Source organism: Anolis sagrei, chromosome 1 (genome assembly GCF_037176765.1).
Source record: "Anolis sagrei isolate rAnoSag1 chromosome 1, rAnoSag1.mat, whole genome shotgun sequence".
NCBI classification, from domain to species: Eukaryota; Metazoa; Chordata; class Lepidosauria; order Squamata; family Dactyloidae; genus Anolis; species Anolis sagrei.
Window position 1 is genome coordinate 195,272,352 of NC_090021.1, and position 23,661 is coordinate 195,296,012.

The following is a 23,661-nucleotide window of genomic DNA, read 5'->3' on the forward strand; positions in this document are numbered from 1 at the left end:
GAGCCCAGGCAAAATTTTAAAATATTTAGTCAAACAAGATGTTTATTCAACAGAAATACAAACTACAAACATAGACACTGGGTATTAGAAATAATAACAATAACAGTAATAGTAACAGTAACAACAACAACAATAATTATAGAAATGTATAGCTATATGTATAATAATGTCAAGTGATACATTAAAACTTGGGGAAAGTGTGCATAGATCTCCATATTCCTTCCCCATCCTAAAAAATGGGATCAGAGGGAAGATAGATTGATACTGTAGACTGTGTAAAGGGATTTAAAGCGCATACACCCACCCCACTTGCTGATTTCCCAGGTGCACATTTCCTTCTCCGAGGACTGCTGCTAGCTATATAAGGGGAACATACAACATCCTTCCCTCCAATTAATGCTTTTAGGAAATAAAAAACTAGGAGGCACTGTTACTAATTTCTTGTATTATGTGTTGTCTGGAATCTCCATGACCACGACAGATGTTTGAAGTCCAATTCCCAAAGCAGCTTCTTTTAGAAAGACTTTTCAAGGATGACTGGCATGCATCATGACAATGAATCAACGTGCAAGTTTTAAATACTGGTATGGTCTTCCTTCCTTCTCATACTAAATGAATGAGGGAAACCATGAATGCCTCAATTCAAGATTATCTAATTGTTTTTCTGTGCCTTCAAGTCATTCATTTCCAACTTATGGTGACCAGAAGGCAAAGGATTCAGTCCACAGAAACCTATACTAGAACCAGCGTATCTCAAGATTACTTCCTTCCTCCTGTCTCACTTTTTATACTGAAACAGTGACATGTATAATTCTCTTTAAGATGCCAGCCAGCTGGCTTGCCTAGATACCCATTTCCATCCCTCCCCCTATTAATATTTATGGTATGGACACATTGGAGGAGAAATCACATTTAAGTAAAAAACAAATAAACACCCCTCCTTTCCCTGTACACTGTATATGTATATGCATACTTACAGATGTACACAACTTTTTATTCAAATTGATAGAAAGCTATAAATACAACAAAAATAAACCAAAACAAAACATACTCATTCAAACAACAGTCAAAATCCTTCCATCTCTAAACCCAGGAAGGAAAATAAAAAAGGATCAGTCAGGCCTAAACAGCCTGTCAACTGTAAAGCCCTGATCAAAAGGGAACAAAAGACAAATACAGATTCTGAGCCTTTGCCAGGCCTGAATGGAGGTAGAAATATTAACAGGATTAACATGCCCCTTTCCAACACAATAGCAACAATGCTGCATTACCTATAAGTTCCTGGTGTTTTCAAGCATATTAGCATGTCAACCTGCAAGTATTTGGTTTGTGAATGCCCTTCAGTTCATTGAAATGTAAGATAGCAGGTAGCAAAATATCACTTCCTGGGGAGAAACATGGCTGGGCTTCTACTGAGCAGTTTATCATTTCTATCTGTGCAGTTCAAAATGCCACTCCACAAGCCATCGACCTGGAGTGTTTCCAGGAAAGAAAAATAAAAGCAGCCAAATGGAATAAATATGGTGCTGCTCCCTGACACAATGAGGAAATAAAGTTATGAGTTCCTCACTTCAGATAGCTTGTGATGCACTGGTCTCCACCACAGAAGGAGATCATATTAAAATACAATACAGTTATCATTTCTAACACACAATGCATGGTTTATGCATGAAAAAATGCAACGGATATTTTGAGGAGTGCTACCAGAGACAATAGCAATGGGGACCAGTAAATGTTCCTTTCTGGTGGCATTCCCAGATCTTGCCTGGAATTAGAGGTTGGAGAAACCTCCTCCCTCAAAACCTCCTCTCTACTGCCTTCTCTGGAAAAACCTTCAGAAATCCCACACAATCTTGAACATTGTCCCACAGCTGGTGAAATGTAGCCCTTTAAAGTTGTATTTTTTGAGGTCAGGCATCTACTAAATGTTATTTGCCAGGAGAAACTGGCTTGTAAATTATAGTTCAGCACCTAGAATGCTTTGTTTCTTGTTTTATTGAAAGTTAGATTGAAGACTTGAGGAACTGAGAATGCCTGGTTATCTTGCACCAGAATCCTTATCTCTTCTATTGTTTTTTCTTTTCTTTTTAAAATGCCTTCTGGTGAACCAGCAGAGGTAAGAGTCAGGTAGAAAATGATAATCAGGGCAAAAAGGCATTTTGTCCTTCTTATTGTGATATGACTGCATGATGACAAAGTTCATCCTACATATTGCTGTTCCATGCCACTCTTTTGTCCAGATGCCCTTTGTGTTATTGCACAGTAAATGTGGTTGCTGTTATGTCAGTTGCTGGTCAACTGACCCACCACATACTGTCAACTGACTGCCTATTTATGAATCATGGTCCAACATGCCATGAAGTCAAGCACATCCTTGTGAAAGTGGGAGCCCTTGTCTTTCAGATGATGTCCACAGGAGATGCAGAAACAAAGATATCCAGCAGGGGTCACACACAGGGTCACTATCCATTTCCTCTTCTTCCAGAGAGCTTTGGACTTCACCCTTCCCAATAGAGCCACCTACCAAGGGCTTCTGAAAGTAACTGTCTGTATAGCCCAGGCATGGGCAAATTTTAGCCCTCCAGGTCTTTTGGACTTCAACTCCCACAATTCCTAACAGCCGGTAAGCTGTTAGGAATTGTGGGAGTTGAAGTCCAAAAGACCTGGAGGGCCGAAGTTTGCCCATGCCTACTATAGCCCAAGGCTGCTTGCTCTGACTAGCAGTGGCTCTTCAGGGTCCCAAGAAGACATCATCTGAAATACATGCGTCAAACACAAGGCCTGCCATGTCATTTTATGTGGCTCTCTGGATGCTGGATTACAACTCCTGTATTCCTCATCATTAGACATCATGACTAGACTGAAGGGAGTTGTGATACAGTAACATCTGGAAAGCTACAATTTGTTCTGTTTAGTCAGGATGAAGGAGTATGGATTTAGACGCAAAGCTTGTGGATATGATGTCTGACTTTATAATGTCCTTTAGCCTTTGTCCAACCTCAGCCCCACAAGTGCTGTTGTATTTCAATTCCCATTATCCCCAGGCCAAATGGCAGATGATAAAAAGTGATAGGAGTTATGTCATTCAATAACATCTGGAGAACCAAACTGGGTAAAAAGTAAAGAGCACCAACCACAATGTAAAATAATTATAGTTGGCTTTGTTTATCCATGGATTCTATATCCACGGATTCAAAGCCTTTTGAAGACCACTATAAGGCTGATGTGGCCCTATATGAAAATGAGTTTGACACTCCTGGTCTGAGGTTTTTAAATGGATACTTAATGAATTGCTTGCAAAGTAAGTGCTCTTCCACTGGGCAATGATCTCCCATAAACTGAAATCCTATTCTTAGTCCCCACTAGAACAGGTTCCTATGTGTTGACTGACCATTCACCTGCTGATTCGATTAGTCTTTTCTAGTTGGTTCTAACTAATCAGATTCTATGGTTCCAAATACACGAGGGATCATTGTCTTCAGCAGAAAAATGGTAGACCATGTATCTTTGTGAAAACATTATTGGTAGATTATTTCTTTGATTGGTTTGCATGTGACCAGAGGCATTCATTACCAGGATGTTGGTAACCAAAAGGTCTAAGTGCCTAGGAATCGGGATGCCATTGATGAGTTTGACAGTACTAACTGCCATGGTCAAATACTATGGAATCATGGGAGTTGTAGTTTTATAGAGTGCTAGTGCTTCGCCAAACTAAAAACTCTAGGGTTCCGTAGCATTGAGCCATGACAGTTAAAGTAGTGTCAAAATTAATTCTACAGTGTCAATGAATTCTTGGTCAGTCATATTTGCCATGGGGTATGGCTTCCATAGACCGTTTTCTTCTAGCTGGGAGCACTATTTACAATTACTGGCTTGCCGCTTCATTAATGTTGCATTATTTAAAATGCCCGACTGTGGTCTGACAGACTTCTGATAGCATTCAATCAATATGAATTAACTGACTAAGATATATCCAAGGTGACAAATGTTAGTGTATGCATACATCCACATTTACCCTTGGTACAAAGTCCCTAGGAGAAGTAATATTAATACAAACAAGACCCAATAAAAGATTATTGCCAAGACCACTGGATACTTGCTCACCTGTGAACACTGGTGTATTTTATCTTCATTGTTTAAATATGCACAGCATCTAAGGCACAAATGGGTGCTTATAGGTTGTGGCTAGACAAACAGGAGCAGCCAAGATATGTCCAGTTCTTATCTTGAGGCAACCAGTTGATACTTGATGAAAACAAACAAAGGGATTTTAGCCTGCATTTGGATCAACTAGCTTAACTTTGTTCTTCATGAGTACATAATCCTGCACAAAGGTTGGCATGAGTGAGAGAGGGAGCCAAAGCCACTTTGCATCCGTGCCTACAGTATATCGTGCATGTGGATGTTTACTCATTAAAGCATGTTCCATACAGTTCACAACCAGAGTAGGATCTGCATTCTCACACATCTTAACCAGCTGTTCTTTCTTCACTGCATCTGTGGAAGGAAGGATTGGAGAGAATTAAAGAGATGCCATAAGCATTATTTTTTAAATTTTTAACTAGTACATTTGGCCCTGCCATAGGTTTTTAAACATCACTGTGTTATTGTTAATGTTTATTGCTATTTTCTGTTCATGAGCTTTATTTACTGTTGTATTACTGTTGCTATTGTTTTATTGTTGTATTGTGGGCTCGGCCGCATGTAAGCCGCACCGAGTTCCTTGGGGAGATGGTAACGGGGTACAAATAAAGTTTAATAATAATAATTAATAATAAGATAACTCAATTCTCTTCATTCAACATCTGTTAAATTAATCCAATTTATTACATTACATTCATTATCTATTGGATTATTGAATATTTACTCCTAATTTTAAAGGATAATGAAAATGGTGACATTATAAAGCTTGTTGCGTAAAAACAATGGCACTAGCAGGGTTGGATTAGCAATAGTTTGGTTGTACAATATCTCCAGGCCCCTCATAGGCTTGGTGACAACGCTAATGGGAAAAGATGAAGCTTGAGTTCTATTTTTGTTTACTTCAGAGACATCCTGAATCTGGAATTCTTCTATTATGAGCAACTTGAGTAAAACAACATGGGCTCAAGACTTGGATGTTTGGACAAGCCTTTGAGATTGCCTAGCCCCAGTGGTCCACAAGTAATGCCACAGCACTGCACTTTCATCCCATGCCATAGTTCATTAGCTACAACTTGCTCCGTCCTGTTCCCTTGTTCCTGTTTACAGTTGGCCATGTTTTACTACAGTTCTCACAATAAGTTATTGGGTGCTGTTTTAAGCTTAATTTTTTGTTTTATGTGTTGTTTTAGGCACATTGTTCCATATGTAATCTGCCCCTAATCCCTTTGAGAAAAGTTATTATTATTGTTACTGTTATTGTTATTATCAAGCTGTTAGTCTCAATGTAGTTGCAGACTTGAAAATGGGTTCATACACAAAGATTTTTGAGTTGTCATTTATTTTAATATCTAATTTTCAGGTTGCTACTCATGGAATAGTTAACATACATGCGCAAATGAGATCCCATTTGAAGAACTGAGTCAGGGATCCCAAACATCTTATTCCAACCTTGACTATCACAACCTGGCAAATTAACTTATACCTTTCCTCATAATTTCTATTGGTGTGTAGGAGTAGGGTTGAGAAAAATCAATGTGGACTGTGAAAAGATTATGTATACAAAGATCATTTATACTATATGGAAGTAGCAGTACAGTATTTATTTATTTATATTTATTTATTTAAAAGTTTTATATACCAACCTTCTCACCTCTCTTGAGGGACTCAGGCCGGTTTCCAACCATAATATCACATACAGTTCATAAAAACATAATAATTCATTTTACAATAAAACATTAAAACAACAATTATATTCAATAACTACAATGGTCAGTCGTCACTCGTTGTTCATCATCCTCCATCCATATCTGGCTCACTCGTCGAATGCCTGTCTCCATAGACACGTCTTCAGCTGTTTCCTGAATGTCAGGATAGAAGGGGCGGTTCTGATCTCCAGTGGGAGAGAGTTCCAGAGTCGAGGGGCCACTACCGAGAAGGCCCTGTCCCTCGTCCCCACCAGACGCGCCTGCGAGACCGGTGGGATCGAGAGCAGGGCCTCTCCAGATGATCTTAATAATCTTGATGGTTCATAGGGGAGAATACGTTCGGAGAGGTAAACAGGACCGGAGTTGTTTAGGGCTTTATAGGTTAACACCAGCAGTTTGAATTGTGCTCGGAAGCTAATCGGCAGCCACTGGAGCTGGTGTAACAGCCGAGTGGTGTACAACCTCTGGTATCTGTACAGGGACTGGTATCTGTGGTTTCACTTTCCCACATTCACCAAGATATATACTCTTTAAGAGTTTATGGTAATTTATGGTGGAAATAGTTTTTTCAATACGATTTGCTCTTATCCATTGTTTCCTGTTTAGGAACATATGGCTCACAGATAAGTGGTAATACTGTATCTCCTCCTTCCTTTGGCTTTCTCTATATTATCCTGATGAGAGATGGGACATAAGAGTTGATTTTTTTTCCCACTGGACTATACAATACTGTGAGATTTTTGAAGCATCTTCCGTCTCTCTAGTGGTTGCCCAGCACCACTAAGGGAAAAATGGAAAGGGCAGTTTGAGGACTAGCAGGGATGGGAAGAAAAGAAGTAGGGAACTTTTATTGGCCCAGATACTAATATGAATAAATATATTGATTCCAGCTGGCATACAGATTGGCATGAAGACATCAATCTAAAGTTTGGTCTAATGACATTAATGCCAGTACTAATGTATTAATATTATATTGTTTACAAAAACAGATGTCGCTGAATTCGAGACAGCAAATTAATGTTAATGAATTATTTCTGGGATCCTAAATCAATGTCCACTTCTTTTTAGGTTCTCTTTCAGGAAACTGAAAGCTCATTTTTGAGCTGAGCTTGGGCCAACTTCCATGGCATCACTCTTTCTGACCATTCTAGACTCCTCTGGCTGTAATGATGATCTATCTACCACTATGTGAAATAAACCAACCCACCAATACTGAACAAATCAAAGCATGCCGTACCATCCCTCAAATAACTTTCTCCATACTGCTTTTGGATATCAGAAGAGAGAGTATTCCAAATGGCTCGCTTTTCTTTTACGACTCTGACCCTGTCAGAGAGCCCTGTATTGAACAGGCCAGGCTCAATGCAAGACACCTTAACTCCAAAGGGCTTCATGTCATGCCTGAAAAACAGTTAAAATGTAAATTCAATATTTCAACAATCCATTTTGTATAGATTTTAAAACAGAAACCACAGCTACAATTTTGCCCACTCAATGCAAAACACTAGTAAAATGCAGAACTTTGAAGTGCTGGACTTGGAATAAGAGGATCTGGATTCAAATTTCCATTCAGACATGGAAGGTGATCTTTGATGCTAGTCACTATTAATGAGCCTAACCACATAACCAGAGAGAGCTGCTAGCTTCTGTATCAGAGGGATTGTGAATCCACTTTGGGTTTTAATCCAGTAATTAATAGAACTGTGCGAAGTGCTGACACAGCCCCCAAATAGGTTCAATACCGTAGATAGTTCCTTGAAAGCGTGGAGTAAAACCCAGCATGGACTTATATTTCTACTGAGATAGAAGCTTCCACCAGCAATGCTCATAAAGTATGGGGATCAAATGGGAGAGGACTATGCATTTTGCTCCAGGCTCTTTGGAGAAATAGCAAGATAAAAAAAACCCTGAGTATATATATATTCACATGGAGTCATAGACAAGCAGACTTTCTGTGCAACCAGATCATGTTGCTTTCATTTATGGGAATGAAATAGTCCCTTAATAGTCCCTTCCAATGTGCACAGTTCATATGTTTAGCACAGTCACTCAAAATTTGATTGTGTTGTTGGAAGACATGCCACTTTTGGACTGATTCAGGAGAGAAGGAATAATATTGGCTGGAATAGCATATTTCAACAAGTACTGGCCTCTCTTGTGTCCCCTCCCTATTATTGATTTCTTGTAAACTCAAAAACAAAGTCTTGCAACATAAGCAAAGTAGGCAAAGGCAATCTAGAGAATGCTGTGTCATTAAGAAACGCTTTTGAAATACATAAACAAATACATATGCAGTTACAACAAAACACTTTTGTTTAGAGTTTATAATTTTGGATATAATTTTCTCTGACTATGTATAGTTTAATTTATTGATGTTAGGTTTAATTTACTGATGTTGAGGTTAGGTTTCAATGTTATTTACATATCTGGGGTTTTTGGGGGATTTTATTGCAGTGTTTGCTTGCTTTACATAGGCATTGAATGCTTGCTGTTGTATGTTGTCCCCTGAGTCCCTTGGGGAGATAGGGCAGAATACAAATAAAGTTTTATTATTTATTTGTTTGTTTGTTTTTATCGTGTCAGGAGCGACTTGAGAAACTGCAAGTCGCTTCTGGTATGAGAGAATTGGCCGTCTGCAAGGATGTTGCCCAGGAGACGCCCGGATGATTTGATGTTTTTATCATTCTTGTGGGAGGCTTCCCTCATGTCCCTGCATGAGGATCTGGAGCTGATTAGAGGGAGCTCATCCACCCCTCCCCGGATTCGAACCTGCCGGCACAGGGCTTTAACCCACTGTGCCACCGGGGGCTCCATTTATTATTATATAAGCACACCTATACTCCCTCTGCTGAAGAGACAATATCTGCCTGTAAGATAAACATTTTTCATTTGTTATTTGTTTAAGGATCTATATGAGCCACTGTTGTTGAGCCAAATGACTCTATTAATACTGGCAAATTGCAGTATTTCTCAGGATTGAACCTTGAACCATGACAGTTAAAACAGTATCAAACTGTTGTGAGTTTGTATAGATAAACTATGAATGCTGGAGAGCTATAGAATCTGTACTAAAGAAACGATTATACTGCATCCCATTGGTTCTTGTGCATAGACTGTTCTCATACTCAAATTGGAATAATCCTTATGAATACAATCAAACAAATTCATCATTTTACCTTAAGCTGTCAGTGAATGCTTCTGCCCCGAATTTGGATGGGCAATAACCACCTGAACATATTGCTACAACACCACCAACACTGGTTACATTTATTATTCTTCCCTTGGCTTTCTTCACCAGTGGAAGGAAGTGTAGTGTAACATTTATGAGACCGATTAAATTAACTTCAATTGGTGCTTTGTAGTGCTCAATCTTCAACCAGTCAGTGGGCGCTGATGGTCCCATGATTCCTGCATTATTGATCAGGCCCCACAAACCTGCAAAGAAATAAAGCTTGTTTGTTTGTTTGTTTTTTAAAAAAAGATCAGTTGTTTTCAGTGGAAACAAAGCTCATCCTTGGGGACAAATTCCATTTTAAAATTTGAAATTAGAATTATTTTAGCAATGAAGAGAACATGATAACAAGAACAACCCAAAACAGGAAGATCAAAACAGCCATAACTGAGAAATACTGGTTGATGAGCAATTCATAATCACTCTGAGCACTTGCTTTGAGAGGAACTGAGGAAGGATGTTGACAAACTGGACTATATACAGCAAACTGTGATTGGGAGAATGAGGGGACTGGGAATAAAATCCTTCCAGGAATGGCTGAAAAGAAAAAATGAAAAGGGAGGCATGACACTGGATTTCAACTATTAGAAGAGCCAGTATGCAAAGGATGGGGCAGAATTGGTTTTTGTTGATCCAGGAGGCAGTAGTAGAATCAGTAGATATAACTTTAAGAAACAGTTATTGTCTGAACTGAAAGAGAAAATGTCAAAAAGAGACCAAAATGTCAAGCAGTGCCATATTTCCTAAGAAATATCAGATTATACTCGACTATATATGATACTTAAAGCAGAGGTTGGGTGTTTATTTGCCATGATTGCTAGGCAGACAGAGCCAGTGGCCAGCAAGATTTTTTAATGGAAATTGTTGCCCGCAAAAGCATTTTTTCCTAACTTATGCTGTTATAATTGCACCCCACACTTCAAACTCTGCATTAGGTAGGGGTTTGGAATTGAGTGCCCTTCAAAAAATCAGTTTCCTCCCTCTGTGTGCATGAGAGCTGATAGAATCACTTGACGTTTAATCATTTGACAACCTGCTGCTCAATGCGTTGGAATTGCAGCTGATGGAATGCATTGTACTACAAGGTGATGTGAGCGCTCTAAATATGGCAATTAGCTGGCAATGGCTCTTTCAGAGTAATTGCTCACTATTCATGAGTAAAGCTACAATTTAATCTGTATCCTGCATTTCATCTTAGCATAAGGCCCCTTTGTACCTTTAAACAGACTACAAAATATTATAACACTGTGGCAATTATTTGAAATACAAATGAAAAATCAAATTCAACAGCAGAATGTGAATTAATTTAACTAAAAGGTTTTGAAATGAGGAAAATAATCATTCCTGCTCTCAAGCAGTTAAAAGGCACCTGAGACTGCAGGATGAGACAATGACCTCTGGGCTCATTTCCTAGAAAAAGCAAAAGTTGAGCAATTTAATTTTGGGGAGCTGGAGGGTTGTGTGTCCATTTTCTGGCAATCAGTGATGACTTCATGGTTTTCTTTTTAGTGGAATGAATGGTTGTACTCGACTATATTCTGAATTCTAAAGGAGCTATCCACAGTGCTGAACATATTCTGCGAAGTGGGGTGAGAAATTAGGGTTCAGCACCTTGGAAAGCTCTTTATGGCTCAGGTCCAGGCTATCTGGCAGATTGTATCTCTTGGTACCAACCTGAACAGGCCCTGAGATCCTAGGGAGAGACTGTCTTCTCAGTCCCAGTCCCACTAACGAAATGTTAGGATTGGTACACAATGGGAACCCTAAATGGCACTTCTGTGCTTATTTCTTTCCCACCCCATAACAGATAGCATGGGGAAAAGGAGAAACATGCAGCCTTTCAGATGATGTTGAGCTGCAGCTTCCGGCTCTCCTCACCAGTAGCTGCTGCTGGTATCTGAAAGACAGCAGGATTCCTATCCCTGATTCGGTATCAAATATACTGGACATTTCTCAATTTCCAACAGCAGCTACCATGATATATTATGAGGGCAAAGAAACACACAGCACCATGACAACTCCAGTGGAATAAGTGTTTCTACACACTACAAGACTACCAAAATTATTCATAATTCCACACTCTGAGTTCCGAGCAATTATCCTGCATTCAGAGAGCTTTATTTCCAAGTAAACTGTGTCTAGGGACCCTATCAGACTACACTGTCATAGCATGATTATTCCACTGCCATGGCAATATCTGGAGTTTGTAGTTCAGTGAGGCCCAAGACTTCTCTGGCTGAGAATGCTATATGCCCCTTCCAGCATTTCATACAATGTTGTCATGACAGTTAAAGTGGAGTAATAGTGTTGTAAGATAGGTGAAACCTGCATAAGAAGAAAATAAGAGCCTTGGGGACTATAGTCATTTTACTTACAGCATTTGCTGCTGAATGACAGCAGCTGATGGCTCAAAGTAAATGGGCCTGTCATCATCTTACTCACGCTGAGGAGACAGGCTGACATATGGCAGGTGAACTGGTCAGGCAACCTGCTGTCTATGAGCAAACTGTCAACAGTTATCCCAATCTGGTTACACCGGCACAAAAGGGGTGGAGTAGAAGAACATGTTTCACTCCCCATCCCAGTCCCTATGATATAGAGTTATGGTTGGATACATTGGAGGATTTGTAAAAGAGCTGTTTCCATGGAGAGGAGAATGCATATTTGTAGGGACTATCAGTTATATCAATGTTTGGGAGAAACCCGAGGACACCAAAATCTGAAGGTGCTGGACAATTCATTTGAGGTTTACATCTTTCAGCGTCACCCATCTTACAGAGTCACACCTTTAGGTCCAGAGTGGACATTGGTCCTCTCAATCAAGGCTCTGAGGGGAATGGTTAGGAGGTAGAAATACTCAGTTACAACTAGGGATGCGAAGAATGTTCTTAGATTTTCTCAACCTTGACAATAAAGGATAATTTGAAATAGAAAGGCAACCCATTGAGAAAATGCCTAACCAGTAAGAGATTTTTCATCATTTGGGACTGTACCCTGAAACCTGGGAGTTTTTGTGCAAGGAATTGTTTTAGTGGCAAGCAATTCCTCCATCTCCTGATTATTTATACCCTTCCTTTTATTGAAATCCAAAATAGCTAACAGAAGTCAGAAACTTCCCATAAAAACAGGTATTATTAAAAACATAAAGTTGAGATTAAAATCGCATGGTTGAAAAGTGAAAGTCAGGCATCAATAACAAAATTGAGATAGTGCATTCCTAAAACAAGCAAAGATTTGAAACCTTAGTTGCAACGCTAGGACCCTGTATCTAATTGTTGATATGTTTTGTTATTGACCCTGAACTCTCACTTTTCAATCAGCCTTATTGCAATGATAGGCATGCCTACTCCAAAATATTCCCTCCTGTGTCTAATGGGTCTCACTCCCTATAGGTTTGCTTAGAGCTTGTAGCCTCAGACTGTATCACACCATTTTGTCATCTCCTTGATGTTTCCTTTCTCTGAAGATCAAGAGAAAAGCAAAGAAAGGGAGGAATAATATAATATAATACCTTGGATAAACTTGAAGTAGCAGATTACTCTGATATGAATGAAATCAAATGCACTGGCCTTACACACAGGCTCCTTGATCTCTCTCTTTTTAAGGTAGTCTCTTGGGTTTTATCATTATACTGTTCTTCCTTGACTTCTAGTTTAGACGTTTAAGCATGTAGTTAAATATAACTCAGAAGTGATTCCTAGTTGCCTGAATTACAGATTGTGGTAAATGAAATTTATTTTTTAAAGTAATTAGTTACAGTTACAGCTCGGGTGCAAAATGTATATAGTTACTGTGATAATGCTCGTTTAAAAGTAAATGGGCTTTCCATACTTTAAAAGTAATTTAAATTGTTATATTTGGATAACTGCAAAAAATATCTATGGAGTGAAGCATCTTTCTCTTTAGCCTTAAAGTATTACATCTCATCTGTCTCTTGGCATGGAGACCGCACATCTCTTAATGGCACAGAAGCCTTCAAGATATGGCTTTGCAACTCTGTATTTACTAGATTTAGGGGTAATTCAAGGCCTTCTGTCACTTACCCTTTTCTCCTACTTCTGTCTTAACCTTTTCTGCTACCAGTTTAACGTTTTCTGCATCTGTTACATTCAGCAGCATGGTTTGGAGTTTCTCAGAGGCACTTGCTTTTAGTTCTTCTTCTCCCTTTTCTGTCAGGCAGGCGGCAATAACATGAAACCCTTTCGTGTCCAAAGCCCTTGCCGCCAGCTTTCCAAAACCAGAGTCACAGCCGGTGATGAAGACATACTTCCCTTCAAGTTGCAACTTATTTAATGTTTCCCCTGCTTTCCATTTCCACCAGAAAAAGCAGATGACCACCCATAGCAGCACGTAATACAACATTCCCAAGCTATGATTATTGACATTATTTAATATCTGAAATAAACAGGAAAAACACAAAAATAGCATTAAAAGCATGGTTTTTTCTCTCTCCAGTGATGCTGAATATACAAAAGGGGGAAAAACATGGGACTAGCTGTAGAAGTTAATTACAGCTTCCTATACAGGCCTTCAAGAATGACAATAAATACATCTACACTGCAAAATTAATGCAGCTTGACATCACTTTAACTGCCATGACTCAACACTATGGAATCCTGGAAGTTGTAATTTGGTAAGGCATTGCACTCTTTGGCAGAGAAGACTAAAGACTTTGTAAAACCCTAGTTTCTATGATTCCATAGCACTGAGCTTGGCAGTTAGCATAGGGACAAAGTGCATTAATTCTGCTGTGTAGGTGTGCCCTCAGTGAGCAAAGGAATCAAGGAGCCATTCTGTGTTCACCACAGTGTAAGATATTTCAGCTGTGGAAGACCCAAGGCGTTTGGTTCTCTGAGGTTAGTCACAAAGTGCTCCACTTTCCATTCTATGTACAAAAGAGGACCAGAATAGCTGTTGCACATTGCCCCAACCCTGATGCCAGAGAGGGTCCTCATACCTTGAAGTGTATTATGGGGTAGGAGGCACAAAAAAGATTACATGACACCAAAAGCTCCAACAACCTACTGCCGTTCTCTTGAAGTAACTGTCTCACTCTGCCTAATTTTAGAGCCAGACCTGGTTTTAGTTATGAGGAAATGACTTCACAACCATTCTCTTACTTTGAATGACACAACTTCTCAGGCAGGAAGAGTACATCCCCACAGTAAAATTAATGCAGCTTAATACCACTTTAACTGCCATGACTCAATGCTATAGAATCCTGGGTGCTGCAGTTCGGTGAGGCACAAGAAGACAAAAGACCTTGTCAAAGCATGACTGCCATGATCCCATTGCATTGAAAGATGACAGTTCAAGTGGTATCCAAAAGCATTGATTCTACAGACAAGACAGAGGTGCTCCTGGTTAGTCGCAAGGCCGATCAAGGTATAGAGCAGAGGTTCTCAACCTGTGGGTCCCCGGATGTTTTGGCCTTCAACTCCCAGAAATCCTGAAATCTGGTAAACTGGCTGGGATTTCTGGGATTTGTAGGCCAAAACATCTGGGGACCCACAGTTGAGAACCACTGGTGTAGATGCACCCAGAGTCACAGCCATATTCTGATGAGGATAAGAGATTGTCTTTTTCAGAACTGCCCTTGGGATGTGAAACTCCCCAACCAGGCCCATAGCCAGGATTTTGGGTGTTTTTTTGGGGGGGGGGGGGGGCTTAGCTTGTTTTGGGGGTGGGGCTGAGTCTGAGTGAAAGAGGGTCTACCCTAGCAACCCTTTTGTATTGTTATCCCAATACCCGCATGCATATGGGATATATTGAGTATGGTGATCAGATCATGATATGAATAAACATAACAGTTTAAATAATGCACCAGTAACGCCTTTTTGCGAACCACCATGAGAATTTCGGAGGGGGGGGGGGCAAGCCCCTCAAGCCCCCCCCCCTCCCCGGCTACATGCCTCTCCCCAACCAATTAGTGAACCTGCATTCTTCCTTTCATCCATTTTCATCCTTTTTATTCAGGCAGGCTTTTGGCAACTGAGTGGCCGTTGAAAAATGGACTTAACATAGAATCATAGTGTTAGAAGAGATCACAAGGGCCATATCTAGTCCAGTGCATGTTCTGAGCTGCTTTAGTCAGTTTTTTGTTATTTTTAATTTGGTTGTAGCTTCAGTAAGACAATTAGTTAAATTGGTGTTGTTGTTGTTGTTGTTGTTGTATTGAGATTTTAGTTGCATCTGAGCTGCCTTGCATCCTCAATCAGGCTTGCCAAGTTCTTCAGGCACCTGATGCAAAACATCCCACAGACATTTCCCCTCCTTCTGTAGCAGTAAACCCCCCCCCCCCCAATAATAGGAATATCTTAAATAACAATTTCCTGCCCTCCCCCAACATACCACAACAATTGTCTAATGGTAGGGCTGGACCCAGGGGGACAGCTGGACGCAAACTGATTGCAAAATATTTGACACTCACTGCGGTCATCCTGGGATGCGATTTAGACTCAGCGATGCCTCTCTTATGAGATCTACCTGGAACAAAATGCTGTTTGCCGGTCTTCTTACTTTAGTTCCTTTTCTATTGAAGGGCCCATTTTAAAAGCAGGAAGCTGCACACGTAACAATGAAGAAGATAACAGGTAGAGGCAGTGGTTTTAACTTCCTCTATTTTCACACAGGCTGGTGAACTTCTTTAACCTAATGGTGCAAGAATTACATAACACTACAGTTAATTTTTGTAAGTTTGTAGAAATGTGAAAGATTTTTGCAACTTTTACTGCCACACTTTGAAGCGGGCAACATGTGGCCAACAGATGTTGTTGGACCATAACTCCCATGATCTCTATTAGCTGTGTAGTCTATAGCTGATGGACGTTGTTCAACAACATCTGGAGACAGAAGGGGATCTGGAGACATCTGGAGATGTTGTTGAAGTTTTGAGTTCCTCTTGATGCAAAAAGACACTCTAGTTATTTTTAAAAGCTAGCTTTTATATTCCATTCTGAAACTAATCTTGAATAGTAATGCATCATTTTTGAAATAAATAAACAAACAGCCAGAAACATTAAATAACAAATAAGATTGCTTGTTCTACCATGCTTACTCATACAAAGAAAAAGTCCACCAAGGGGATCATTCATTGCTTGGATGAATTATTTGCTTGTTGAACAGTGAAACCTCAATATATGAGGGCACCAACTTATGAGTATTTCAAGATATGAACTGTCCCCTATTGGTTTTTATAAAAATTGAAATGACCCAAGATCCTAGTTACGAGCTAGCCCCTTCACTCTTTGGCAAAATGGCAGCTGCACTGAGAAACAGAGGTGGAGAGAGGACATTAATGGCCAGAGCATTGACAATTGCATGCTCCAGGTGAGGCCCATCATTGGGTCCAGAGCAAGACCAGCAAGAGCCAGAGATGGAAGAACATGGCAGCGGCAGAGGAGAAGAAGGAAGACCGAGAGGGAACCACTCGCAGGGTCACAGCCCTGTTCTTCTTTCTGCCAGTCAGAGAGCAGCAATGCCATTGCCAACTTCAGCCACCTGAGCAGGTATCTGTTCCCAAAGGGGATGCATGAGGCAGGCCAGGATCTGCAAAAGACAGATCTGGAATTCAATGTGACAATAACGAAGGTATTCTAATTTTCTAGTACTGTGCTGCCGGAACATCAAAAAAATAGGGATAATCATGATCAAAAATACTCATAGAAAGAAACAAGTTTGTAATACATTAAAAATTGTTTTAATCATAAAATAGACAAAAAAGCATCTGCTAAGGGCAAACATGTCCGAACTTTATACCAATGACAAAAGTAACCTGAGTCTTTCCAGCTTTGTTCTTAGACTACAAAATTAATGGATCAGCTTTGGTTCAACTCTGTTTAAAAAGTCCAAATAATCAAAACAAAATATCTCTATTTTCTCTCTTTAAAGTCAATTCTCTTCCCTTGGATAATTAACTTTCAAACTAAGAATATCATCTGGCAGACTTCAACAATTAGGTTTTCAACCCACCGCTGAGAGTTTTTATGCCATGCTCGGTTTGTTTCACAAAGTTGTCTAGATCTAGGAAAAAAGGTAGATTGGGAGACAATCTACGTCCTTTGGGAAGTGGGCTGTTTTGGTCATGAAGATAAAATGGCAGCAAGTATTTCAATGCATATAATTATAAGGAACCGATTGTTGGATTTAACCCGTGGCTGGCGCAGCTCCCATGTTGCTTGACAAGTCAGGTGGTGGTGGTGGGTGAAGCCGATCTTACTGCTGATGGAATTATGTACACACCAGTACTCAAAAGCCTGAACCTCAAGACAGGATGTGCTGATGTCATAAGGACAGGCCAGGTGATGTCAGAATGCCTGTGTATCCACGGAGAGAAGCATTCAAAACCATTGTGTACCAGGTCACTCAAGGAAGTAGCTTCATAGCACAGCACACTTAACACACCCAGCCAATTGTACCCATGCCTGTCTTCTTCCTGCTTTCTCTTATCTTTCCCACTAAATGTCAATATACTGCCTTCTAGATTGTACTCCTGTCTTACACCCCACTGCTTTATTATTATTGGAAACTGTTATTTACAGAACAAGACAGCTGTTTCTGGCTGTAGGATCTCAGGGTCATGAAAGGGCTACAATTTATTATTTGATGTGTCTTTTGTTAAACATTAGTCAAATATATGCTCTTGTCTCAGGTCAACTTATCCACAGGTCAGTATGAGTTATTGTAGTTTAAATCTTATGATAATAAAAAAGGAACCATCCTCTTCTCTTAGTGTGGCGAAAGGTGAAAGCTTAGTATATCCTGAGAGAATCTAAAACAGTGGTTCTCAACCTGTGGGTCCCCATGTGTTTTGGCCTATAACTCCCAGAAATCCCAGTCAGTTTACCAGCTGTTAGGCTTTCTGGGAGTTGAAGGCCAAAACATCTGGGGACGCACAGGTTCATAACCAATGATCTAAAAGAAGCACTGATTCCCTCTAATCTTTCCTCTGTAATACCACTTACTGCCTTTTTGAATGCCTGGATAGGGAAATACTTTTTGCCTCAGGTATCCTGACTTGGCTGATTTTGGATGCTATATACCAGTTCATGGTGTGTATATGTGCAGAGGAAAGGGATTTGCTTCAGGCAGCAAATTGTCTTGGGCCAGCCAGGATGCCTTTTTAATTAAAGATATTTGTCAAATGATACCAGTAAAACAACTGGAAAGAGAAGTCATGTTTTCCTTCCCCAGACTCCCAACTTCCTTCATGCTTATATACACTTGCTCTGTCTATTTGTAACATTGCCAGGGGTCTGCCATATAAAACAAAAACTGACAGCAAACACTGTTGCACGTTCAAGATAACACCATAGTCAAAAGATCCAGTTCAGTGGTCAAATGCCAAGAGTTCAATAAGCAAAGTCCAGGGATCAAGAGTCTATACCGTAGTCAAAAGCCAGTCCAGAGATTCAAGGTTTTAGGGTTCCAAGAGTACAGGAGACAGGTCAGGATACCGAAAATCCACCAAACTGGGGGAAAACCAGCAGCATCTACCACCAAAATAAGACAAATACTTTTCTCCCGAAATCAGTTCCAAGGCTAGCTCATTATATCTAGAAACACCCAGCTGCAACCTATCTCTTGCATACCTCCACCCTTCATTGCTTTCACCCATGAACTCTTACTTACAGATTACTCAGCCCTTTAGAACTTAGACTTACATTAACCCTTCCATCACCAACTGCCAGGCCTACCACCACCAACCACCATCAACTGCAGAACATGATACATGACACTTTCTGACACACATTCTTTGGCTCAGTGAGCTTGGCAGTGGAGGCTCTTGTTTTGTACCAGACCAGTAGCATCATCAGAGCCCTAAATCCCATTAGCTGGCCCATGATATGGGGCACTATTTGTATATTATACACAATTACTATTTCAGGTTGAGCGTCCCTTTTTTGGAATACCAAAATCCTCCAAAACCATCCACATGAGCAGCTGAGGGAGTGACAGCTTTCTGATAGTTCAATGTACACACACTTTTACATGCACAAAAATATTAAAAGTATTGTAAAAAATTACCTTTAGGCTAGGTGTAAAAGTGTATGTGAAAAAAGTTTTTGTTTAGACTTGGGGCACATGATCTAGATGTCTCATTATGTACATATATAATGAATTATAATATGTAGCTATTATAAAATTTTGAAATGCGAAATCCAAACAGTCCTGGTTCCAAGTATTTCAGATAAAGCATATTTAACTTGCACTATGATTCATTTATTTGATTGAAACTTTTACAATTTTTACAGACCTGACATCCTGTAATGCAGTTAAACATTCATAACCAAGAATGTTTAATCTGTAAGTGTACCACATTGAGTTGTAGAATAAGACCTCAATAACTTTAATTTCACTGACCCATGCCAGGGGAAAAATACTCTCTTTAGGAGTTTATTAGATTCTTTAATCAATTTTATAGTTGCTTCCCTCAGAAACTACCATAAAATTGGGTTGGAGGAGCTAGTAAACTCCCAGAGAGAATACCTCTCTAATAATTGCCAGGTCCTCCAACAGAAGGTATCCTGGGATTAGAATTAAGGTAATAACATTCGGGCATATCTGCAGTTTCAGGTAACTGTGGTCCTGGTAGGATGGTATCCCCCATGGATACAGAAATCTTAGGTAAAGGTAAAGATCTTTTCCTGACATTAAGTCCAGTCGTATCCAACTCTGGGGGTTAATGCTCATCTCCATTTCTAAGCTGAAGAGCCGGCATTTTCTGTAGATACCTCCAAGGTCATGTGGCCGGCATGACTGTATGGAGTGCCATTACCTTCCTGCTAGAGTGGCACCTATTCACTATCCAAGCACTATTACTATGATCATAAATGTCCCCTGAATCCTATCTTAAACTCCAGGGAGCCACTCCAAACAATGAAATTCTGTTCTGTTAGTGTTTGGGACAAAATTTTCCCCAAAGAGTGACACTTAGGGCCCTTCCACACAGCCATATAACCCAGAATATCATGGCAGAATAACCCACAATATCTGCTTTGAAATGGGTGATCTGAGTCCACACTGCCATATATCCTTGTTCAAAGCAGATAATGTGTGGAAGGGGCCTATGACAATCAGAACCAGGATCTCTGTTTCAATGTCATTGCTCATAACAGATGACTGCTATTAAGGTAGGTCTAGATGTCTGGTCAGGAGATGATACTTAGTTACACATTCATAACCAAGTCACTGATGAACGATCTCAGTCTATAATTATTGATAAGGTAGAAGGCATTATTACAAACCTGAGTTTGTACGATGTGAAGAGAGGTGTTGATTATTACCAAAGTAATGATTAGCAAGTCAGACTAGAAGACAATACTTAGTAATGCATGTGATGTAGGCTCTTGACTTAATAGTTCAAGAGATTTCAGAGCAGGATTCAGACAACGAACGAATGAATGAATGAATGAGACTTTATTTCTATCCGGCCCTATCTCCCCAGTGGGGGACTCAGGGCAGCTTACAACATATAAAGAAGCAAATGTTCAGTGCTGTATAAAAATACAAAATAACATAAATCAAAAGATAAAATGCAAATGAGTACTTAAAATTCATATGGGGAAAAACGTTCACTTAAGCAGCAAAACAAATGTCACATCCTACCAAGCCACCATCTCTACCACTTCCTTTCCAAAGTTGCTGTTACTACTGGTGACCCAAGCCAATCTTTGGTTTCATGTTCATGTGCATAATTAACCCGATAGAACAGGAAGTGCAGCCACACAAATCAAGGTGACTGCAGTGGATCCTTAGCTTAAAACTGGAAGGCGGAGGCAGAACAGATAGGAATGAAGGGCAGAGGGGCAGTTTGGAGCAAACAATGGCAACAGCAGGTCTATAGCCTTTTCTCCCAAAGAGAGGTCTAGACTATCTTTGGCAGATGTATAGATTGGTACCTTGCTGATCTACAAATCCCGGGATTCCATAGCATTGAGACATGGCAGTTAAAGTGGTGTCAAACTTCATTAATTCCATATTGTGTGATTCCACTTTAATGGCCATGGCTGCATTGAATGGAATTCTGGAATTGGGAGTTTGGTCAGAGGTTGACGATTTTAAAATTCCCTTCCCAATCTGCCAATCCCAGGATCCCATAAACGGTTGCCATAACAGCTAGAGTAGAACCACAGTGCTATAGCTGCAAGGTGTGAAAGGGTCCCTGGTGGGTAAAGTCTATCTGCTAGCAAACCTTTTCTTCCTGCCACCATCAAAGACACACTATCATATTCAACATACGAAGCACTTTCTGTCACCACTTATTTACAAATGGACAACACCCCACCTGCTGAACATCTAACTGCCATACAATCCTAAAAGTGAAGTTCAAAAGAAATATAGACAACAAGACAAATCTATAGTCTAGATATAAAGGTATGCAATGGTATAGGAAAACTCCTTCTTTCACCACTAAGTTACAAATGAATTTCCTGTAATCTGTATATATTGTTATTGTTGGGTTGTTGTAGGTTTTTTGGGGTCTATGGTCATGTTCTAGAAGCATTATCTCCTGTGAGGACCTTTGAGGATGCCTGCCATAGATGCAGGTGAAACGTCAGGAGATAATGCTTCTAGAACATGGCCATATAGCCCGAAAACCTACAACAACCCAGTGATTCTGGCCATTAAAGCCTTCAACAATACCTCACTACCTCTGAGGATGCTTGCCATAGATGCAGGCGAAACGTCAGGAGAATATGCCTCTAGAACATGGCCATATTGCCCGGAAAAACCTACAACAACCCATTGTTATTGTTATTTTAAACTGGTAAAGTTTCTGCCATATTAAATGAAGTAATCCATAGTGTGAAAGGCTCATTGAAAAAAATGAATAATAATATTATTTTTAAAATATTTCGATATTGCCTTTCTACTATTTGTTGTGAATGGATAGCCAATCAGCACCTAACTGTTAAATACATTTCACAGTACTTTATATTATTTATGTATTACATTAAATATTACATGCTAGTTCTGTTAGGTACACTTTTAACCATGACACCACACCAAAAAGTTACATCAAAGTTGGAATTAGCACTTACCCAATGGAAGAAGATTGTTGTGGTAAGATGCTGTTAAAAGTATGGCTTGTCTAGACCTCTGTTTGGTTGTCGCTCTCCTTCCTCGAGGTAGAAATGTTAACCTATGATTCCTCTACTGGGCAGCCTTTTTAAATTATGCTATGACTGAATGGAGTGTGACTCATGGCATAAACAAATGGCAGGTTTAGTCCGTATTAATGAGTCAGAATACTGGAGGGAGTTGCATTTCCACATGTGTGTTCTTTGCGGAGGCAGTGAGTCAAACGTGTTTCCTTCCCTAGGAAACACCCAGCGGCAAGGAGTTGTATTTAGCCTTGCTGTTAATACATAACACGCTAAGTTGTTTTTTTAAAACCCAACCAAACAATTATTTTAGATTTTTTTTTTTGTTATTTGTTTCTGTCACACTTTTTCTTCAGCCTTGGGACTCAAAAAATGAAAAAGAGCAGAGTTAAAATTCTCCATCATTGAGAAACACAGAAGTTAAATTATAATTAAACTATAAATAGGACTTAAATAATTTAAGAACCTGCTCACTGAAACAACGGTGACAATTGATGCAGATGATAACAGCACCTTAACGAAAGCCCTTTTAGCAGGTCATTCCCAAAGACCTCTTGAAGCAAAAAGATATTTGCCTGCCTCCCAAAGGACAACTGTCACACCAATGTGATGGAATCCTGGGGTTTGTAGTTTGTAGAGAAGGAGAAAGACCTTGAAAAAAGACAACTCCCATGATTCCAAAGCACTGAGCCATGTCAGTTAAAGTGGTGTCAAGCTGCATTAATTCTACAGTGTACATGCACCCTTACAGATGGGACCCAAGTCTAAACACAAAGTTCATTTATGTTTCATATACACCTTATACCTATAACCTGAAAGTAATTCCATACAATATTTTAAAATATAATAATAATAATAATAATAATAATAATAATAATTTTATTTATACCCCACCACCATCTCCCCAAGGGATTCGGAGCGGCTTACATGAGGCCAAGCCCAACAACACATCAATAAAACAACAAGCAATAAACAAAATAAACAATACAATTAGTATAACTCACACATAGACAATAAGACACAAGAATTTTAAAACCTATGGCCGGGCCAGATGTAATAGTTACACTTTAAAAATAAATGTGGGACATGAACAGAGGATGTATCCAGTAGGAGGGTTTTAAAACCAAAAGTGGAGAACAACGCGATATTAAAGTGCTTCTCAGTATATTTGCAGGGGATTGTTTCCTTTATTCAGGGAAGGCACACTGGAACAGTCACATTTTCAGGCTCCTCCTAAAGACTGCCAATGTGGGGGCTTCTCTGATATCCTTGGGGAGTGAGTTCCAGAGTCGGGGGGCCACCATAGAGAAGGCCCTCTCCCTCGTCTCCACCAATCGCGCCTGCGAGGGAGGTGGGAGCGAGAGCAGGGCCAGATGATGATGATGATGATGATGATGATGATGATGATGATGCTCCAAAACTCTGTCAGTCAGAAGCCAGAGCTACTCTGGGACTTCCGGATTCATGCTGACAG

The 23,661-nt window shown here is 39.9% G+C and overlaps 2 protein-coding genes across 4 annotated transcripts in view; one reads left to right on the forward strand and one right to left on the reverse strand.

Moving 5' to 3' along the window:
• The window catches only part of ABCB11 (ATP binding cassette subfamily B member 11), a 118,923-nt gene that overhangs the window by 20,127 nt on the left and 75,135 nt on the right, over nt 1–23,661 (forward strand). The window lies entirely within an intron of this gene.
• Nucleotides 25–22,325, reverse strand: LOC132776652 (dehydrogenase/reductase SDR family member 9). 3 transcript variants are annotated; one of them, XM_060778546.2, is made up of 6 exons: nt 22,125–22,324; nt 15,512–15,644; nt 13,125–13,476; nt 9,026–9,284; nt 7,087–7,250; nt 25–4,497 (listed from the first exon to the last, which is right to left on the reverse strand). In XM_060778546.2, exons 2-6 carry the CDS (start codon nt 15,518–15,520, stop codon nt 4,271–4,273), a joined length of 1,011 nt encoding a protein of 336 aa, XP_060634529.2. In that variant the 5' UTR covers nt 15,521–15,644; nt 22,125–22,324; the 3' UTR covers nt 25–4,270. The 3 variants fall into 3 exon arrangements, with proteins under 3 accessions (XP_060634529.2, XP_060634520.2, XP_060634537.2); XM_060778537.2 differs by having other exon boundaries at nt 15,512–15,732; XM_060778554.2 differs by lacking the exon at nt 15,512–15,644 and having other exon boundaries at nt 22,125–22,325.